Source organism: Notolabrus celidotus, chromosome 11, assembly GCF_009762535.1.
Source record: "Notolabrus celidotus isolate fNotCel1 chromosome 11, fNotCel1.pri, whole genome shotgun sequence".
Classification (NCBI taxonomy): domain Eukaryota; kingdom Metazoa; phylum Chordata; class Actinopteri; order Labriformes; family Labridae; genus Notolabrus; species Notolabrus celidotus.
In genome coordinates this window covers 17,985,791-18,000,535 of record NC_048282.1, presented here as the reverse complement: position 1 = coordinate 18,000,535, position 14,745 = coordinate 17,985,791, and the positions used below count along the sequence as shown (strand labels likewise).

General features: G+C 40.0%; 1 protein-coding gene across 2 annotated transcripts in view; it reads right to left on the bottom strand.

The window, feature by feature from the left end:
• dip2ba (disco-interacting protein 2 homolog Ba) overlaps window positions 1-10,472 on the bottom strand; it is a 61,673-nt gene extending 51,201 nt beyond the window's left edge. The window contains exon 1 of one of the 2 annotated variants that reach the window (XM_034695663.1): window positions 10,160-10,472. In XM_034695663.1, coding sequence (XP_034551554.1) covers window positions 10,160-10,244 — 85 coding nt within the window. In that variant the 5' untranslated portion in view covers window positions 10,245-10,472. The remainder of the gene's footprint in view (window positions 1-10,159) is intronic. The other variant, XM_034695662.1, reaches the window with a different exon arrangement.
• Between the last annotated feature and the right edge of the window lie 4,273 nt (window positions 10,473-14,745).

The window sequence follows — 14,745 nt, the reverse complement described above, 5'->3', positions numbered from 1 at the left end:
CTAACTTGTTCCCGATTGGAGCAAGTGCAAGTGTTACAACTGTCCCCGGTCTCCCTACTAATAATTGGCATAACAATTTATTTCAGCGTTTTGGTTTTAGGCCTTGGTTTCCTCATTTTTGGTTTCGGACAAGAATTTTCATTTCAGTGCATCCCTTAGCTTAACCATCAGTATCTGTATTGGCTCTGATTCTTGTGTTTTGTTGTTTCCCATGCCAAACCACTGGCACTCAAATCTTGCACTCAAACAGCTGAACTCGGCAAGTGAGGTTGTAAACACTCCCTGCTTGCACCTGGCTCAAAGAAAAATGACAGCATGACTTTGACAACCAATAAAGCTGACAGAATATTCACTGTGAAGAAATACTTGTTGATTTACAGTGAAAGCTGGCATTAGTTGTGCAAGGATAACTGTAAAAAGCATTAAAGCATAATTTTTTAAGCAATAAATATCCTCTAACATTCTACAACCACCTAAACCACTACTATGGAGCTTTAACAATTAACATACCAATAGTAACTTTCTGCAAGGGTCAGACAGCAGGCTGATCGGCCTAAAAGAGCAGTTCTCAACAGGTCATGGTATTTCGCAAACAACCCATGGGCGTAACAGTGACCCATATGTAGCATCCAAGCAGCCAGCTGGTTGGGTGAGGAAGAGTTTGCTTCTGGCGGCTGTCTACAAACCAGGCACACTGGCCTCAGCAAGAAAGAAATACACACAATTAGAAGTGACTCCTTGGGACTTTGAGAGGGTGGCCTCCTCTTCAATAATGGCAGGGCTTTTGTGTCAAAGAGATGCTTGTTTTCTCCTCCTCAGGCATGAAAGCAAATTTGTCTTGCCAGCCAGGTCTATTTATATTCACAAGAGCATTCTTCAGCATTAGCACAGTCACATGGCCTGTCAGCCAGTGGATATAGCCTAGCAATACATTGGGGGCTCTGCATCCACTCTAACAGTCTGACAACACTGATAACACCGTCAGAGTTACTGTTTCTGTTTCAATGCAATAAAGATCTTTATTCCGCATATGAGACATAAGACATATCCGTCAACATTGTCTGGTGTGTCACACTCATGGCACCTGAATGAATGACTGCAGGCCACATCAGCCCGACACTGAGTGGGAAGATTGCGCAATGAACCGTCAGAGCAGTGCTGCAACCCTGCCTTTAGCCCTGTGGTAATCACAGGTAGGTTAAAAGGTGAATACAGGTGTGTGTTGTGAAAGGGTCTGCTAAATCTCCATTCACTCTCTCTCTACGGTGAGTCAGAGGTGGCATCAGGACCTGTGAACTCAGTAAACAGCCCAGTGAGGAGGGAGGTTAAAACAGGTTCCCTCACTTTGTGTCAGATGGATGTGCCCTGGAGAGGAGGGCACACCTAATTACAGTGACTCACAGGTTTATGACAAGCAGGAAACAGGCTTTTCTGAACTGTTGTTTTCTTCAAACTGTGAGATACACAAGCGGCTTGTTTGTCATATCAAGGGGAGGGAATATTGAATGTGATGTTAACCTTTATTCAAAGACTTTTTCCTCAAGGAAAGGGAACTTCCACGTGAAGATCAGAGCCCCCAGTCAGACATGTAACAGAAACCTTTCAGTGACAGTGTCCTGCTCAAGGACTCCTCTGAAGAGTGGATGCTTAGTAGCACAGGTGCTTCGGACAAGGTCTTTAATGGGGCTTAACACACACCTTTGAACTGTGTCCCTGCTTCTTGATCTCTTAAAAGACTTAGAACGGTAACACATGAGTCCATACTGCACCACTATTAAACTGCTTCTGATGACTGTATGATAACATCATGTTAGTATGATACTATAGGCTCCACACTAAATGAATGAAGAAATATCAATAGTTTAGTTTTCTTAGTAGTACTCAAACAGCGAAAATGTGAATATTTATGTTAACAGGAAACTTCTCACATATTGTGACCAGTTACTATTATTATTTTTATTGTGCAAGAAATGTGTTTTGCAAGAAAGGGGGATCAAGTGATAGTAGATAGAGTAACACGTAAACAAGGCATGAATATGGACAACAATTTAAAAAAAAAAAAGAAAAACAGACAGACAGAGAAGTGGTAATAATAGTAATACTATTAATAAGAGGAAAACCAAGGCAAAAACAAAGACAAAACAAAACAAACAAAAGAAACAAACAAAGAAAATCAATTGATGTTTAAAAAAAAAAAAAGAAAACAGCAGAAATAACCTATACAAAGTAAGCCAGCAAACCCAAATAATAATAATAATAATAATAATAATAATAATAATAATAATAATAATAATAATAATAATAGGAATCTAAATAAATATATGATATCAATAATGATAAAAGTATTTTATCCCGTCTGCTATCAGGCTTTTAAACTCAGACGGCAGTCTTTTTAGTCATTTTGAATAACATTGGTATGACAAGAGATTATATTGTCTTTTAATTGTTGTCGTATTTTACTGTTATTTATGTATTACATTAACTTATTCTGTCCTCCACAGACCCTCTGGTCCCATGTACAGACTTGTACATGGGACCAGAGGGTTGACTTGTGACTTGTAGCATGTATATATGATTGATGTGTTGTAGATGTTAAATGTTGTATGGTTGTTTTATGGTAAGCTATAAATGAATTGCCTTTCTTGGGATCAATAAAGTTGTCTGAATCTGAATTCTGAATCTGAATCTGAATGATAATGAAACAGATAAGGCTGGATGGCAAAGTCCTAATTGTTAATTTCAGGAGGTTCATGCATAAAATAAATAGATAAATAAAAAGATAATAATATATATATATATAAACATGTGTAAAAATAAATAAACAAAAAATGTGTCTTGTGAGGGTTAATGTTTGTGTGGGAAGATTGAAGGTATGATGGTTACTGAATTTCTTCAGATGCATTCCAAATATGAGAAGCGGAAAGTGGAAAGATTGATAAGATTGTAAGGAGTACTTTCTTCCTTTTCCCCTATTTAGTGGTACTAAACAATAACGTCTTATTGCTATTGGCAATAGAAGTTGGTATGTGCGCTTTGACTAGAGGGAGGATAGAGAGGGAGAAGGAGAGAAAAGTAGATTGACCAGTTCAAAACTGTTCTTGATCATATCGGTGATATCTGTCATTTTGTCTCAGCCCGTCCTGACATTACACGTGAGCTCGTTCAACAAGTAAAGCATCTTCTGTGGAAACTAAGTGAGACATGTGCAAGTCTGGAGGGCTGACGAGTGGGATGTCAATATCTCCTGGCGTTCATTCAAAGAAGGTTGGCCTGTTTTTTTCCCATGCATGCCTCAACTTCTACCATTTGGGAACGTAAAGAAGTCACGCTTACCAACCACACACACCAACACCCACTCCCACACCACTCTGTGAGGGTGTCCTGGTATTTAATGAGAGCATGTGAATAATTCAGCCTACAGCAGGTCTGGGAGAGAAAAGGGACTGCAGCCATCATTAACTATTCACAATGTAGCAGTATTATGACACATGCACACGCATTTGCATGTGCAAACATACTGTCTACTCACACACACATAAAGAAGGAATTTAGCCAAGAGTACTCCACCATCTGCTTGGACCTAAGGCCTTGGCTTTGAGGCAACATGCTTTTTAGATTCTAACCTAGTGCTAGTGTTGTAGTACTTGAGACCGGTCTTGGTCTCAAGACCACTTATTTCGGGTCTCAGTCTCGTCTCGGAATCAAAGCATTTTTACTCAGTCTTGTCTCGGTCTTGGACTGGGCGAACTCCGTATTTTATATCAAGACCGGTTGAGACCACAACTGATGCACTCTGTGTCAACAACTCTAACCCATCAGATAAAAACACTACAAATATTATCTAAAATAAAAAATGCACACAACTAATGAGAAAAGAAAGGCTTGACAAAACAACCCTGCACATTTACCCCTATGACCTCCTACCTCTCCTGAGATCACAGGCAACAGAAAACACAGTTTTAACTCTCATCTAAAGCGAAAGTTAAACTTATGAAGACAAAAACAAAACTTCAGGAGGCCAAAGGCTCTCACAGCGTCAAGAGAAAGGCAACAAAGACAAAACCAAACCTTGTTTGTTGCTTTCAATTGTATTTAAAGCAAACTTAAATAAAATAAACAGAAGGCTTTTATTTTGTTAACTCTCATGATGATTTTTCATTGATACATATGGTCTTGGTATTGACTTGGTCTCGATCCCTAAATGTCTTAGTCTTGTCTTGGTCTCGGTGCGCTCTGGTCTCGGACATGTCTTGGTCTCGGTTGATGTGGTCTTGACTACAACACTACTTAGTGCAAACAGAAACAGAAACCATCATGTCTACAAACAGAAGTACACTTTGTTGCAAAAGCTTGTTGAAATGTGTTGAGGAGACTTGGCACAAAAATATATCTTTATTTAGACCTGGATTTAACTTTATAACATGTCATTCTGAACTCTTCTGTAAATAGCACCATGGGAAGTGATCAAGCAGCGTGTAATTGTGATACTTTTGGTTTGCTTTGGCCTGGGAAATATGTTGCATGTTACCATTTCCTCTAAAAAGGCAGATAAATGTAAACACTTGTCTGTATAGAAGAAGAGATGACTGCAGTGATAACAACAAAAACAATACCAATTGTGAACATATTGCCCACTCCTTTCTGCAGGACCAAGGCACCAATATCTGGTAGCGCTCTGAACAAAGCGTTATCAGGTCCGCAGGGGTCAAAAGCTGTGACATGAGTTAGAATTTGGGTTCAGATTTTGGCTTTGTGATTGTGTGACAGGCCCTTACTTCTTTTTTTGTGTCCGCAAAGACCTTCTCACAAACACAGAGTGCTGTGCACCAAATGACCTTGAGTTTGAGGAAGTGTCTAATCACACGTCTGTAATCTGACTCAAAATAAGCACTTTGGGTGACTACTTCGAAAAACAAGAGTAGGCTGCCTGTCCTTTTTCAAAGTAAGGGAGTGAGAAAAGTGGTATGTTTTCACAAACCTCCTCTGGGGTTCGGAGGAAAGTCTTTCCATGAGGATCCACCAGGCTTTGCCCTACACACTGTCGCTGATGGCTCAGGTCAGGAGGAGAGATAGCTGATACTGAATGGGTCCCTATCAGTGCTGTCATCCTCTGCTGAGGGCCGTCTATCTTAACAACATCGAAAGACGCCAGCTTCTGCTGCGTCTGAATGCTGGATGATTGGCCTAGAAAGCTACAGGCAATAATCTGGAGCTTCTGTCTACTGTACTCATAGACGCAAATAGAGAGCTGAATCTCCACATGAACACAAACAAAGACTAATATGTTGTAATGAGGTGAAGAGGAAATACTGGAGCTGTACCTCACTCAGTTTTTCAGTCAAATCAGGTGGGCGCCAGAAAAACTCTTGTCAGCTTACACCAGTGTCATGCATAACTATAAAATGCAAGAAAATCTGTCTTCCAAAAACTGTTGGTCAAATATAAAAACTTTTCCAAGTATGAAAGATTCCATATCACTTTAGGATTTAATTTATTAATCTGATGGAGGATTTTAATCATCAGACAAAAACAATGTGAGCTGAAGTTAAAGCTACTGTACATTGCTTTTTTTTCTGCTGGGTTTGGAAAAAAGGTCATAATACCATCGGTACTCATCGGTAAGTGGAGTAATTTGAGACTATTGCGAAATCTCTGCATTTTCCAATGCCTTTGTATCTAGCAATGTTATTATTCCCCTTGCTACCAATCATAGCTAATCTCCAATCCTCCTGATTGGTTAAGGTGCGGCCCCTACTACGTCCTCCAATTGGTTATGAGTCCGGCACTATCATGACTGCACACGCCGATCTGTGTTGGGGGGCTAAAAGGAAATCTGGTTGGGAGGAATAGAGTTGACATTCGAAGTCCTGCCCTCTGAACAGATGTTTACTCTGTGACTACCAACAGCAGCTTTAATGGCAGCTCAGCTCAGGGTGCCCCAACCCGTATGAGAACCACTCAAAAGGCATGTTATTCAATGTCTTGTGATCTTTTTGTTATGAAGTGGTCAGACCGCTGTGGATCATTCGGCTCGCAGTAAAAAAAATCTTGTAAAATAAAACTTAAGGAATTCTTGCCTAAAAAACTTGGGCTACAGCCAACAAGCTAGTGACAGCTCACCTCACAGCCCAGCTCACAGCTCAGAGCCCCTCTTTGCAGCCTGTTCACTCTGACAAAACCAGACAACCACTTGTTTCAAAGAGAAACTGCTTTCTTCTGTGTTTTAGCCGCACACTGCACAAATAGCTGTGTGTGATTGTTTAACCTCTTGGTCTGTGGATAAATTGTTCTCCCCCAGGGCAAAAAAGGAGACAATGATAAAAGGTTTCATTTGGAGACAATAGGTGAATTTCGACCAAGAGTTCCGGGGTCTTTTAGCCCCTAGAACTACTTTCCCCCGGAACTAAAATGTTCCTATGCCCCCATTGTTATCTGCGTTTGGACCGTGAGCTGAAGTCCCGGGTAGACTGTGTAAATCAGGCCAGTGACGTATGGAGAAAATTTTTTTATTAATAATATTTTGAAATCTTAATAAAAAACTAAACTAGTTTGCATTCCCAGGAGCTCCCTCTGTGTTTCAACAACTGTGTAAACTCCACAAACACTTTTACGTTCAACCGAAAGTCCCAGGACCTTTGAAAAGTACTACCCCCCAAGCAGGGGCTTTTTAGGGGGGAGATTATCTACCCCTGAACTAATATTAGACCCTGGTTCCTCCAGTCGAAACGTACATAGTTCAGGGGTAAAGTCCCTAGTTCCGGGGTAAAGTTCCTGCGGTAGAAAAAGTCCTTTAGACTTCGGTCCAACAAGCCGGACAGTTGGCGGGAGATGTGGAGCAGGTAGGATTGCTACGGGAAACAACCACACATGACCTCTTCCCCCAGACCCAGCTGAGACATGGCAGGGTGAGAGGTGAACTGCCAACCTTAGTCGTACAAACTACATGTCATCTTCTCAAGTATGACCGGCCGCCAGCCCCTCCCTCTTCTTCCTATGGAGGCAGGCTCATTCCAACAGGCACACAAAGGCTGGGCTCAGCTGAAAGGCCTAAATGGCAGCAGAGCTCCTGGCCACAGCGGCTCAGACCAGCTGAATGGTTGTCATTGTGTCCCCATGGTCACAGGGGGGCTAGCAGAACTGGGCTGTTTTTTAAGGGGCCTTTTGGCAGCCCTGTGTTCTTATCCGAGCAACCCAGGAACAGGCATTTCCACTTGGTTCAGAGGAGGGCTAGTTATAGACTCAAGGAAATGACTTATAGGATGATGGCATGCTGCATGCATGTAGAGGCAGCTTACTTTACATGCACTTTACATGAAGCTACAACTCTGAGAGACAATCAAGTATTCATGGCTAATTGAGACAACTTTTATTCCCTGTCTTTCCAGTACATTCAATGCTTTAGTGCTGCTATCTGAAAAGCTGAGCAGTCACCAGCCATGTTGTCAGACAACCAATGTGGTTAAAACATACATTGAGAAAACATGGCCACCAGGCTCCTGTGGACATGGTTGTTTGTTTATTTGCTTTGTTCAGCATCCAAATGTCATGCCTCACATGTTTCTCACTTTTTTTGCACTTGAATGAACCACCAAGAGAGAACACTTCCTGCTCACAACAGCATTACTGTATAAGATTCAAAATAAAGTAGACAGAGTTTCTACTGGCTCCAATCTATTCTAGTTTGGATTATAGATAGGATCCTTTCAAATACACTGCAATATCAAACAAAAAGAAAGAGTGGCTGGTATCTACAATAAGGAAAAAAATGGACAAAATCTTGTATCCTGGTATATGTGTGTCACAATTTTTAGATAGTGATGTAAAATATTTCCTGGAGAAATAAATGGGTATATTGTTTATGCAAGCAACAATCAGACAGTTTTAAACTGGCTAACCCAGCAGATAAAACACTGGACTTATAAAGTACTTCATCACAGTCCCTGCAAAAGTCTTAAAAGGTCCCATCTTTGAGTTATAACATTGCCATAAATACTCAGAGTTCCTATTGAGAAAGTGACTACAGCTGCAGCATAAATAATTTAGCAACATTACAGCAAGTTTTATTATCTATGTCTTTCTAAATATCTTAGACCGGTGGTCCTCAAAGTGGGGTCCTTGTACCATAGCATGGGGGTCCGTGAAATAATTAGAATAAATTTCTAATAAATTATAAAATTGTGCTGTGTCATCAAAACAGCATATATACCATTGTAAGGATACCATTTGGTGGCTTGAAGGGATATGCGAGTCTTGCTACTGTTAATTTTCTGAAAGCTTTTAAGATCAATTACTTGAAAAGTATCAATTCTGTCATGTTGAGTCCACAGGGAAGGAAATGACCCTCTGTTTTAAAGTATACAAGTGGTATTTACTTGATTCAAATTGAAGTGTTATCTGTTTATCACTATGGAACAGGTCTGAAGTATTTAGATTGATACATTTTACAATACAAATAGTTCCAAGGGCAACTAAGAGTGCAAATGATAGTAAGCATGTGCTTAATCCATGTTACAATTATGAGGGGGTCCTTGGAAAATTCTCACCTGTAAGGGGTCCCTGGCTCCAAAAAGTTTGAGAACCCCTGTCTTAGACAACATCTTGCTCACTTCTTTCAATGATCTATCTCCTGTTAAAAGATCAGCTGGTAATGTGAGTCTTAATCTCTTAATAAGTGGCCTACAACATCCGAAATCCAAAAGTAGAATGGGATTAAATGTCATCATCTCACACACACAAAATACTGGCAGATACACACCTGAATAACAATTAACCTTAGAGGTAAGTCAGCTCGTAAAAATCATGCAGATTCTCTAACTCATTACTTACTTCCTAACAATGGCTGCTATTAGCTGTAAAGGGTATCCACACTGATACCTTTGTTTTAAGTCACATTTATTAGCTTGTAAATATGGAGGTTAATTTGCTTCTTTAGAATGCAAGTGTCAGATACAAATAATGATTTGTAGGTCCTTTGTTGGACCATGTTTCCATTTAAGACTGTTACGAGCATGACTGAGCACAGTCACTGCACATGAGGACTGGATTCAGGCACCTCAGCTGGAAGAATGAAGCCTAGGTGCCATGAAGCAGTGGGACTGTCAGGATTGGGACAGTGTGTAGCAGGACTGGAGCTAACAGCTGCTCTGGGGGAGGGGTTGATTAGCACTATGCTTTTGGATGAATGAATGGTTCGGATATTTATAGATTTAAATAAATAGAAACATCAATCACCCATTTACTGTACATCCACAAGAGCAGAATACACGTGCTGTAGGAGGTGTACACCTGACACAGGTCCCAGAGGGTGATCTAACCCACAAGAAGCAGTGCAGGGCCATGAAGCTACAATCTTAGTAATAGCAGGTTTACACAGGTGTATAAGGTTGCTGTAGCTGAGGTCATACATCATGTTGGGTAATTAATGACAGTCATTCATCACAGACTAAACCTTTCTTATGACACCAGAGGAGAGGATGACTATAGGCCTTGTCATTACCCCTCAACCCTCGCTGCAGTGACTCACACTTTTACTGCAATAAAACATTTTTTTCAGCTGAAACATGAAAAACCATATGCCAAGAACACGGCCTCTATGCCGTCTGACAGGAAGCCATGTGCTGACAGATGGATCAAATTCCTGCCATAAGAGGAAGTGTAACAAAGATGACAAGAAGAAAAGGGTCAAGCCACGAACAGCCAGACCTTGCCTCTGGTCATCCCAGTGTGTCAGACAGATACACACACACAAACACACAGAGCCATGTCTGTGACATATGAGCTTATAATGAGTATTTGATACAGAAAGGCATCTTTACATGGACATTGTGTTACTAAGAAGCTTCTTTTAAGAGAAGGGAGACACGAGGAAATGGATGAATCCTTTCTCTTCTTCTTCCTCCTGCTTGTCATGCTCTGCTAGCTCCTACACTCACATCCTATGTTAGCTCAACAGAAGCTAACTAGGTGCCGGAAACGTGCTTCATTCAATTTATCATCAACGTAAAGTAGCATAGGATGAGGGAAAGTATGAGTCCAGACAATGGTGGTTAGCCCAGACAGCTGAGACAGACATAGCTAGCTTAAAAAAATCTGCTCTTGCATCCCCCCCCAACATCATCATCATCCCCCCATCATCAGCCCCCCGCCTCCCCTCCTTTACCTTCAGACAGCTCCAGATCCAACTCCGCCAATTGGTCTCGAACCTCTTTAGGCAGGGCGGACGAATCCGCGCCGCGGTCTGCCATGACTCCGCTGATAAACACTGAGTGCAGTCTAGTTGAAAGGACACCAGGCTGTGGCGACGAAGAGGTACAAAACTAACATAAAATAAAAATAAAACGCCCTCCCTCAAGACACAAAACAAGACTCGGAGTGGGAGAGACGGTCCATCCGCACGGCTGGCCCCTCCGCCATAATGGGAAAAACTCACTAGCGGCAACGAGCAGCAGGTCACGTGACTGCATTTACCTCGCCTGTACGTTAATTCAGCTGCAGCCCGGAAAACACAAAACCCTGCTGCTCCCTCTGGCGTCTCTTTGGCAGAAACACACACACACAAACTTCATGCAACCAGGAGAGTCAGTGCTGCAGAGGGTTGCACAGGAACATGTCCGGTAAATTTCAGCAAAGTTTCCATGGGAAGTGAAGCTGGAGAATTTTGGAAATATTCTAAATTGGACACTTTCCATGGGAATTAATCAGTCAATCAATCAATCAATCAATCAAGCTTTATTTATAGGCAAGGCAAGGCAAGGCAGCTTTATTTGTGTAGTGCATTTCATACATGAGGGCAACTCAGTGTGCTTTACATTAAAACATTAAAAGCATTGGAAACATTCAGACAAGCCTAAAAGAACATAATTAAAATGAAAAATATAATAAGACAGAAAAGAAAAGGAAATTTAGAAATATATTAAAAATTACATTAAAATTTTAATTTAAAGGGAGTTAAAGTGAGCTAAGATAGGAAGGCATCGGTAAATAAAAAAGTCTTAATCTTTGATTTAAAAGAGGTGAGAGTTTGAGCAGACCTACAGCTTTCAGGGAGTGTGTTCCAGATATGTGGTGCGTAATGATTGAACGCTGCTTCACCATGTTTCGTTCTGACTCTAGGGACTGAAAGCAGACCAGTACCTGATGACCTCAGAGGTCAAGGTGGTTCATAAAGTAGTAGCAGATCAGCAATTTATTTTGGGCCTAAACCATTCAATGCTTTATAAACCATCAGTAGGATTTTAAAGTCTATTATCTGACAGACAGGAAGCCAGTGTAGAGATCTAAGAACTGGAGTGATGTGGTCTACTTTTTTGGTCCTTGTTAGGACTCGAGCAGCAGCATTCAGTACGAGCTGCAGCCGTCTGATGGACTTTTTAGGGAGTCCTGTAAAGACCCTGTTACAGTAGTCTAGTCTGCTAAAGATAAATGCATGGACCAGTTTTTCTGCATCCTGCAGAGACATAAGTCCTTTAATCCTTGATATACTCTTAAGGTGATAATAGGCTGACTTTGTTATTGTCTTAATGTGGCTGCTGAAATTAAGGTCTCAGTCTAAGACTACACCAAGGTTTCTGGCTTGATTTGAATATTTCATCTGTGCAGATTGGAGCTGAGCAGTAACCTTTAACCTTTCTTCCTTGGCTCCAAAAACAATCATTTCAGTTTTTTTCTTTGTTTAACTGAAGAAAGTTCTGGCTCGTCCAGACATTGATTTGTTCAATGCATTTACTCAGTGTTATATAGCACCTTTCATATAAATCAAATGCAACCCAAAGTGCTTTACAGCGATTGAAAAACAAGAAAGAAGCAGAAATGAAACAATGGCAAGACATATTAGGGGACAATAAAAATAATAATAAGAAAAATAGTAGTAATACAAATTAAAAATAGGAACAACATAAGATAAAATAGAGACCAGTGCACACCAAAAATAAAATATGTGTAATTAAAATAAGTTAAAGCATCAAAATTAAGAATAAAATAGTTAAAATAAATAGATTTAAATAGGGTAAGGATAAGAGTTGAAAAATAAAACTAAGGCTAAAAATATCAATAAAACTGAGTAGATAAATAGAAATTAAATAAATGAATGAATGAATATATAAAATAGAATAAGATAACAGTTCAAATTTTGTTAACTGTTATTTAGTTGTGTATACGTCAAAAGATATGCTTATTTTTACTTTATTTTGAATTGCTTATAACTTTTTAATAATTGCTATATATGCTCTTGCTTACTTTATACTGTTTTGCACTGTCTACTTTGCTGCTGCAACACTTAAATTTCCCCGTTGTGGGACGAATAAAGGATTATCTTATCTTATCTTATATTTGTTTTGTTATAAGCAGACATCCATCCAAAATAATACAGATTTATTTGTAAGTAGAACTTTATCAAGTGTTAAATATTTTATTGAACAATCAATTATTTCATTGAAGAACAAAAACATGAATGATGAGTTAAATATTACTCATCCCCCCAACCCAACCCAATCAAAAATTAACAAAAATGCAATCCCAACATAGTCCCATTCAAAATGTTAAATGAAAAGAGCCCCTCTCCCTCCAAAAAAGTCCCATTCAACATGCAAATAAAAAAGTATCTTTCCTCAAGCTTCTCAAGCCTAGCCTCTGCAGGATTCTAGAAATCATCTGTGCATGTGATGGAGGAATGCACAGTGCATGTAGGGGGCTGGTCTCAATAGCCCTGCAGTAAGCAGTGTTTTATGGGATTGAGGACTAGCATAGATATTCAACTGTACTTGCATGAAATCTGGTTATTTTAGTCAGGATTGTGCTAAAATATATTTTCCCCAACTATATTTAAGTTCCCTATTAAGAGCCAAGCTTCAATTTAGTAAATTCCTGGTTTATTCCCATTTGTTCCCAATTTTGCAACCCTGGTGCTGCATAATGTCATTGTCATTATTCAGCCATACACAAGTGAACTCAGAAAACAGTTCAACTTAATGTTCAACATTTTAAGTGTACTTACAATGACCTTTCAATCACAAATCACAAAACCTAACTACCTTAAAGCAAGAGTGGAAAGCTCCCAGGACTTCCTATTTATAACTGGATTAGGAATAGGGCAAAGCAGGTAACTGCTCAGTGAGAGGCCCTAAACAGATAGGTCAACTGGAGGATCTTTTTGATTAACTATTACCTTTACATACATTTGAGCTTTCTCAAGTGAACACAAATAAATGAACATACACTGAAACTTAAAGAGGATTTTCTTTTGGACAGTTTGCTTAAAGGGGGCTGCATATAAATATAAGATAATTTGGTATGTGTTACTTCTATGAAAAATTATAACATAACATTTCTTGATCAATCTTCTTTACATTAAAATGTTAGAAATGAAATAATCCCTATCACACCCCCACAGTGATGAAGGTGATATTTTCAAATGCTTTTATTGTTAAACCCAAGGGTATTGTTATTATTGGAATTTACAAGAGATACAACGATCCTTTTGTCTCTTCACTAATAATCAGTTTTTAGCATCATGCTGCATACACCATGCAGGATTGGAGGAATCTGGGTTTATGCTCCGAGGCCCCAAATCGGGTTGTCCTACTTGAGATGATGTGTTTAATTCAAGTTTTACCAAGTTCATGTGGGAACACTTGTGGTTAAATTTGCTCTGGTTTGAGTTCAGAGCTCTGCTCTTAGTACATCACTTATGGTCCCCTTCAAAAGGCCAATGTGGCATCCTGACTCTTACTGCAATAAAAATAAATATACCCTTACAGACACTCTCTGCAATTAAGGGCTGCTTACAAAAGGTTACGGTCATGTCTTTCTTATGAGAAACATGGACATTGTCTCTTGAGAAAACATTTCAAAGCATACTATACAAAATGACATAATTATAGGCTACTGTGTCACAGTTTACTAGTCCAAAAAGTACTTGAGTGCAGTACAAAATTGTTACATGAAATCAGGACTGTAGCACGGATTTCAGAAATATTTATGTCCTGAAAAATGCACAATGCACATGCCTAGAAATTCTAGGCATCACCTTTGAGAGATGTACAGTATCTCACAAAAGTGAGTACACCCCTCACATTTCTTCTAAAGATGATGCACAAGAAAGTCTGAAAACAGTTTACTAAAGACAAGCAGACTAAGGACATGGATTACTGGAACCATGTCTTGTGGTCTGATGAGACCAAGAAAAACTTATTTGGTTCAGATGGTGTCATGTGTGGGTGGCAGCAATCAGGTGAGGAGTACAAAGACAAGTTAGTCTTGCCTACAGTCAAGCATGGTGGTTGGAGTGTCATGGTCTGGGTCTGCATGAGTGAGGCACTATGGGGAGCTACAGTTCATTGAGGGAACCATAAATGCCAACATGTACTTTGACTACTGAAGCAGAGCATGATCCCTTCCCTTCAAAAACTGGACCACAGGGCAGTATTCCAACATGATAACGACCCCAAACACACCTCCAAGAAGGCCACTGCCTTGCTAAAGAAGCTGAGGGTGAAGGTGATGGAGTGGCCAAGCATGTCTCCAGACCTAAACCCCTAACCCCTATTGAGCATCTGTGGGACATCCTCAAATGGAAGGTGGAGGAGCGCAAGGTCTCTAACATCCACCAGCTCGATGATGTCATCATGGAGGAGTGGAAGAGGGTTACATTGGCAACCTGTGAAGCTCTGGTGAACTCCATGCCCAAGAGGGTTAAGGCAGTGCTGAAAAATAATGGTGGCCACACAAAATCTTAACACTTTGGGCCCA